This window comes from Charadrius vociferus, unplaced genomic scaffold (assembly GCF_000708025.1).
Source record: "Charadrius vociferus isolate BGI_N301 unplaced genomic scaffold, ASM70802v2 scaffold1506, whole genome shotgun sequence".
NCBI classification, from domain to species: Eukaryota; Metazoa; Chordata; class Aves; order Charadriiformes; family Charadriidae; genus Charadrius; species Charadrius vociferus.
The window spans coordinates 60842-67991 of NW_009649037.1; the positions used below are offsets into that span (position 1 = coordinate 60842).

Sequence of the window (7150 nt, forward strand, 5' to 3'; positions counted from 1 at the left end):
GGTGCGCAGATCCCGCGCAGCCCCCGGGCTCTGCCGCCCGGTTTCCCCGGGGCCCTGCCCGGCTCCTCCCGGGGCAGCGTGCCGTGCCTGAGCCGTCCCGCACGGCTGAAGGCTATGCCCGGCCTGCAGCCGCCTCCCACACAGCCCCTCAGCCCGAACCCGTCCCTTTCCCGTGCCTCAGTCGGGGGGTTAAACCCGAGAGAGCAGAGCTAGAAGCAGCTCAGCGTTCCATCAACGCTTGTTTAAAGCGGAAGGAAAAGAAATCCAAGTTTTCCTGCCACTGTGGGGGGAGCCCACGTTTGGTTCTCTCACAGCTTTGGTGCTGCTTCTCACCCACCCCAGACCCTCTGCAAGGCAGAGCCCCAGTGCTCCAGGCTGCACCCAACGTGCTCCCCCAGAGCAATGGGGTTTGCTCTCCAGTGCCGGGCACCCACAGGGACCTCAGGGTTTCTTCAGCAGTTCTTCTTGCCCGCTCTGCCCCAAAGAAGTGGGGCACCTTCACCAGAGGAGCTTTTCCCACACCAAGCTTCTCCCACACTGAGCTTCTCCCACACTGGGAAGAGGAGGTCCCAGCTGCCTCTCCTCCTACAAACACCCACACAGGGTTAGAAGCCTCTGAAGAACGCAGTGACCTTTGCTATCTGCTGGCAGATAGCGCGGGGCTACAGGAGGCTTTACTTAGAAACTCATCACCTTTCTTTTCCTGCCTCAGAAAGGCTCCGTAAAGAGCCAACCACCCTCGCACACATTTATGTTTTATGGGGTCAACGTTTCTACAGAGTATCACATCAGAGAAGATCCACTCGCGTACAGCAGCAGTAGCAGCGCAGGAGGAAGGCTCAGCCCCAGAGCAGGGCTGGTAACAGCACAGCCCAGCAAGAAATCAGGGTACACAGAAGCCTTTAGCTGAGACTTCAGAGCCTTTCTGGATGTTTCACCTTCCCTGTCTCGCCCCCAGGTCCGCAGTTGTCTTCAGTCCACGAGGCACGCAGCCTCTTCACTACTATTACAGCGCTCCTGGATTCGGAGAAGCGCCACCCCGCTAAGAGACAGCCAAAGCCAGGGCTCCCCAGTGCCGGCTCCCCGCTGTGTGGTACCACTGCCAGTTTGTCCCCGCTTTGAAACTACCATCCCTGCTAGCAGTCTCTACCTCGTTCATCTCGCTGAAAGAGAACATGAACTTTCCTCCTAGACGCAAATGGCAACACCAAAGTACGTTGCTTTGGGCCATGCTATCCAAAACCCCTTACTTTGCTTTCATTTTAAATGTTATGTTGGCTGAAAAATCCAAAGCAGCAACACAGAATACGGTCAGCAGTAAAATAAGAGTTAGTAGAACAGTACAACAGGACAGAACACATTCACAAACGATGGGATTCCTCCTCCTCCATCCCATCACCAGATCAGGCTGCCAGCCTCCATCGGCAGAGAGCAGAGGAACAAAGCAGAACCAGCTGCCACGGTACGTACCAAACTCCTACCAGAAAAGATCCACTTTTGCTCTTACTGTAGAGAACAGAGCACGTGGGAGCGGCCCCGTTCTGTACACAAGTTACACACATAACAACAGGGGGGAGCAGATCATCTTCAGGCATTAGATGATTCGGGGAATGATTACTACACAGAGTCGATTTGCAGCCTGTGAATGCATAAAGCCATTTCAGCTGTAGCTCCCAATAAAAAGTTCACTGCAGCCTCACAAGCCAGGCATTTGCTTCAGAGAGTCCAGTTCAATGTAACTGCAAGTTAATCCATGCCACTTCGTTTCCCCCGTTAGACTTCACGTATGTAGATGTCTTGAAGCTCCACTGCTCAGTGGAGTGAGGATTCACTGAGCCAGGCTTCCCTTCTGACCTGTCCACAGCTCACGGAGCTCCACTTTGCAGCCAAGATCCCTCAGTGCAGCTTTGGCCACATCATCGCAGTCCTTGTGTGTCGCACGAGCTTCTGTTATTAGGTTCTCAGCTCCCATCTCTAAGATGGGCTGAGAAAAGTCCCGGCTCCGGGAGACCAGGTTGCGGATCAGCATGCAAGCCTGTTTCTGAGGAGAGAGGTAAATGAAATGCATTAAGTGTCTTTTGTAGGGAAATACCACCCCACTAGGATGCTGGCACACACAAAGCAGATCTGCCTCCGACCAAAGAATCTTTTCTGGGCAACCAAATGTGAGATGCTGTAGACAGCGATAAACTATTTCCTGGAAGAATAAAATCTATGGACAAAAGTATGGCTGCTATTTCACACTGACGTTTATAGCACAAAACCTTCTGCTTCTGTCAGAACACCAGCAAATCTCAAACACCAGCCAGGCAATACCAAGTACTTCTTTAAATAATGCTAAGACAGAATTCTCCAGTTACAGCAGACCCACTTTCACAGCCCCTTGTACGCTGTTCCAGGCACCTTCCCTGGCACTTAGCTTAAATGACTCTTTCAGAAAATAATTTCTATGGTATTTCAATACATCGGAGAGCACAACAGTGGACACAGAACCTACTGAGACCTGCATGAGAAACCAGAGGCTAACTTCTTCCCATGTAGGTGTTTTATTTGACTCTGGAGAATAGGTGGTGACGTCTCCTATAGGACAGATCACACCGTAGCACAGGCTGGGTCTGAAAGAGCCTATCTTCATCCTGCTCTTTGCAGGAGGAGGAAAAAGTAATGCCTGGAAGAGAAGCACGGCATTCCAGAATTGCTTGAACCCGAATTCAGCTGGGCTTGAAACCCAAACTAAATTTTGCTCTGGTCACGTCACGGCGACAGATGTAGGGAGTCCTGCATTTAGATGCTGCATTCCCACCACACTCGCAACGTTTTGGTATTTGTTAAGTAAAGGACAAAATCCCAATGAAGCAGTGAACGCAGCCAACACCAATCCTGAATAAATAATCAAGCGCTCTGAGGCAAATACCTGTACAGCTACTTCTCGTGGGTGTGCTTTCATAGCCTGAAGAGCTGCCAACGCCCCTCCACCTTCCATGATGACATTACAGTTCTCAGGTTTGCGCAAAGCCAACATGCACAAGGCTGCACAGCCTTGCTCACAGATCTGCAGGACAAAGGAAAGAAACACTCACTGGCTGAAAATGTTGCTTTAAGGAAAGAACGGGAAAAAAAAAAAAAAAAGAGTTTGTTTCCACTTTTGTCAATTTTTAAAATTTGTTTTTTATATTTTTATGTTTCTTCCAGTGAAACATCCTGCTTTTCTGGCATGTAAATCAAGTTTTACACCCCAGAGGTGTAAAAGTCTGTATCCAGTACCCATCTGATTCAGGAACACGAAAAAAACCCTAACACAGTAAAGTGGACATAGCTTTACATTTACACAAATATTTGCCAAAGCACACGCCTAACCGCCCTACGACAGCTGCACGTTAAAGGTTTAATACATTGTTCAGTTGCAATCATTTAACAACTGCACTTAGAATGTATCTGCTCTCAGCATAAGCTGTTTATCACAAGTCAGAGCAATGCTGCGGGTTGTTCCCCCTGCACAAGATGCGATAACTCCGGTACATTACGCAGCCCAAACCCGATCTCTGTTCCCAGCCCCTGTGGGACTTCATCAACCAATTAAGTACGTACCTGTGGGTTGGCAAGGTGATGGCTTATAGCGAGCACGATGAGGTCCGTTCCCCCAGCATTAACGATGGCATCTTTCACATCATCATTGCCTGCAACTGCTCGGATGGCGCTCAGCACCTGCTTCACCACGTCCTGTGTTCATCAAGAAAGAACAGCTTAGAAAGCCATTTTACAGACTTTTTCAAAAGAACCAGAACATCCCCCAGCAACTCCATTCAAACAGTTGTCATTCCCAGCTACAAAGAGCAACGCTGTTCTGAGTCACTCGCATCTCAGACACACTTTCTCGCTAGACAGAGGAATAAGGAACCTTGTTAGTTTGGCAGAGGTTTTCAAGGAAGCTTAAAGAATCAAACATCAACCCTCTGTGACTCGAGCTTCTAAATCCTCTTGAATCTCTTCTAGCTACAAGAGTGGAAAACGAGAAGCTTGGCTTTTATGGGAGCAAGCAGAGTTCTGCTAATGGAGCGCGGAGGACAGAGGAAGTAACCATGAATCAAGATTCAGAATTACTGCATTCTTACCTGAACTAGCACCTGTAACCTAGTTCTGTATATAAGGCCGTTAACAGGGATCAATGGTTGGGTTTCAAACCCTAACTGCACCTAAAATAACACACAGTCTAAGGCCCATTCACAACCAGGACTTGAAAATAAAAAGCACACCCTGCTGCGTTACCTCTGCTCCCAAGTACACTTTATATCGCTCACCGGATGGTCAATGCAGTCAGCCAGGAGAGCCACCATAAAATTTAAGCCACCAAGGTCCACAATTTCTTGACAGAATTCATTCCTGACAGAGAGGCGAGAAAGGGTGGCACACAGTTCACTGAGAACACTGGCGTTATCTGTGAATGCTGCAGAGGAGAGATGATGGAGTAATTATGAGCAAGGAGGGGTGCTGTGGAATCAAGGTGTTTTACTTTGCTTCATTTAAAAAAAAGAAACAGGGAACAATGAATTTCACTTTGTATATTAAAACACATAAGCACAGAGGACATCCTCTTGTTCGCTCTGTATCTAGACTGAGACAGAATGATATTTTCTTGGCAAGAATGTAGCACCTCAGCAGGGATAATGTGCCTGTAAACCTGCACTGGGCTGTAAAATACTTCCTAGATAGACTGACAAATAGCTCTGATAACTGCCACCTTGGTGCTGCTGATGGCCTCTGGAGCAGTCATATTATTTTTCTCTCTCAGGGCACATTTCACCACAAGAATTAAACATCATTTCACTGGCAAATTTTTGAATCGTCTCTGGGGAGCTTCAATTTACAACAAAGCACGGTTTTGAGATAAGAAAGCACAGATAATTCAAAATTAGGATAACAGTCATGGGGTTAATTTTACCTTTAGCAGCTTCAATGAGGACTCTCAACCCATCATTTTCCAACACAATCATCTTAGCATGATCATGGGCATGACCAAAGGGCACGCGGATGTCATCATCAAACGTCATGATCCTGAGCGCTGAGGAGGCCGTTCGGACGACATCGGCGCTGTCTCCGTGCTGGACTATAGCTCCGGTCAGAAGTGGCAGAACCCCACCTTTCACGAAGTCCTGACGATTCTGCTCGTGTTTCAGACACGCATGCCGAATGCAGCGGATCCCAGCCAGCGTCACTTCCGCATCCTCCCTATACTCTTTCAGAGTCTGTAGCAGTAGATCCTGGCCAGCAGAGTCAAGTAGGTCTGGCTGCCCATCCAAGATGGCAGACAGAGTGTAAAAGGCTTTTAGCATCAGATTTCTGTCTCCTGAAGCCAACTGGCAGGCAGAGAATACCACAGAATAGGCACCATTCTGCCCAGCCAGGTAGCGGAAAGCCAGCTGTTCTTTGCACTGATCAGTGAAGACCACTAGCTGCTCGGCCATCTCAGCAAGATCGGAGTCAGCAACGGCTTTCCCAAGGGAATCTAAAGTCTAAAGAAGAGAACAAGAGTTAATTTTTGATCTGAACTGTGAAGGAACAAGAGCAGTTCTTTACAGTTAATCAAATTTGGTTATTTATAGTAATGGTCTTTTTAAATTTAAAATAGTGCGACATATCTAAGAAATGGCTGTCTCAAAGAACAGCATTTTGTCTTCATGCACAGGACCCTTGGGGGAATGGGGGCTTCTCTGTACTTCTGCCATCACTGTATGCCAGTCTGACCAGTAGTGGGTGAACTGGGTCCAACCAGCACATTGCACAGTCAACAGTGTGGATGAGTATTTTTGTACTCTTGGTGGTGAGAGACTGTATTCAATCTTTGCATCTACCCTCCAAAGGGCTAGGTAAGAGCTACCACTTCAGTCACTTGTATCTCTTTTACTTAAGTACTTCTGTGGTTTGAGTTTACCTGACAACAGCAGAATCTGCCTCCAGATTATGAAAGGCAGTCTCTGCATTTCCTAGGCAGGAAATGCTGGCATTTTGCACTTAGACAGACACTTCCACTGAAAAGTGCAAGGTAGCTCTTTGAACTTTTTTATTATTCCTACTTTGAAGAATAGATGGGATTAACTGCTTGTTGAAGAGCTCACAAAGAAATGGGACAGAGGCAGAAGCAGGTGGTGTGTCTCATTATTCTCAGTCTATTACTTAAACTATTACATAACCCTGATCCTTAGAAAACAACATAAATTTGTGCTCCTACCAGCAAAATTTCATGCTTTTGCTTTTGACCATTTTCAGAGGCAGGCTGCCGCACAGCTTTCACAATATTGCTTAGGTCAACACCTAAAAGGAAAAACAAAACCAAGATTAATATTAGTTACAGGAGCTTGGGTAAAATTTTTCAAGTTAACCACAGTGAACAAAGCATGGCTCAATGCGCAAAGATGCTGAAATGTTGCTAAAGTTCTGTCCAACTATAATGGCCAAATACATGCTGGAACAGAGCATCAATTCTAGCTAAATGTCAACTGGGGGGTTAAAAAAAAAAAAGCTTCATTTCTTTGGCCAAATTGTATCCTGCAGTTTCACTCAAAGCAGTTTTTCAGTCATAATTACTCCATGAAACTAGGTTAGCATTAATATCGTCTATGTTCCACTTCACAAAGGCTTCTTTTCAATACTGGATGATCAATCTTTGCACACAGGTTCTCTTAAAATTTAAGGTATGTAAAAACCTCAGCCTGTAAGAATCTGAACTGCAAAAGCAGATGAATTTACAATACCTTGGGACTCAAACTGCTGCACAGCTTCTCTCACAGCCTCTTCTGGATCCATTTCAAATTCCGTAATGTTTTCTTGTACGGCATCATCAAATGTTTCCTGCGCAATCTGTTTCGATCCCATTTTACCCAGAGGGATTAAACTGCCTCCTTGTCCTGTCATTAAGATAGTCCACAATTCGTTTGGGTGCAAAACCTTCTAATGTTAATCAGAAACAAAGGAAGTGACTTGCTCTTGTCCAGGACAAAAGCACAGAACTCAAGGCCAAAACTATATGGTCAAAGGGATGATTATTTCCTTTTTAACGGGCAGAAACATACCGATTGAAAGCAACAAGGAGGCCTTTCAGAGGCCGAGGATGTGGATGGGGGAAGCCGATGGGTGTGTTACCGTGACACGGCTC

At 46.6% G+C, this 7150-nt stretch overlaps 1 protein-coding gene across 1 annotated transcript; it reads right to left on the reverse strand.

The window, feature by feature from the left end:
• Nucleotides 1-1350: 1350 nt before the first annotated feature.
• ARMC6 (armadillo repeat containing 6) lies at nt 1351-6887 on the reverse strand. The gene is given in 7 exon segments (XM_009887849.1): nt 1351-2041; nt 2915-3052; nt 3589-3743; nt 4283-4444; nt 4940-5510; nt 6227-6309; nt 6750-6887. Coding segments are annotated over 7 exon segments (1443 nt in total). The 5' UTR covers nt 6871-6887; the 3' UTR covers nt 1351-1828.
• Nucleotides 6888-7150: the final 263 nt, after the last annotated feature.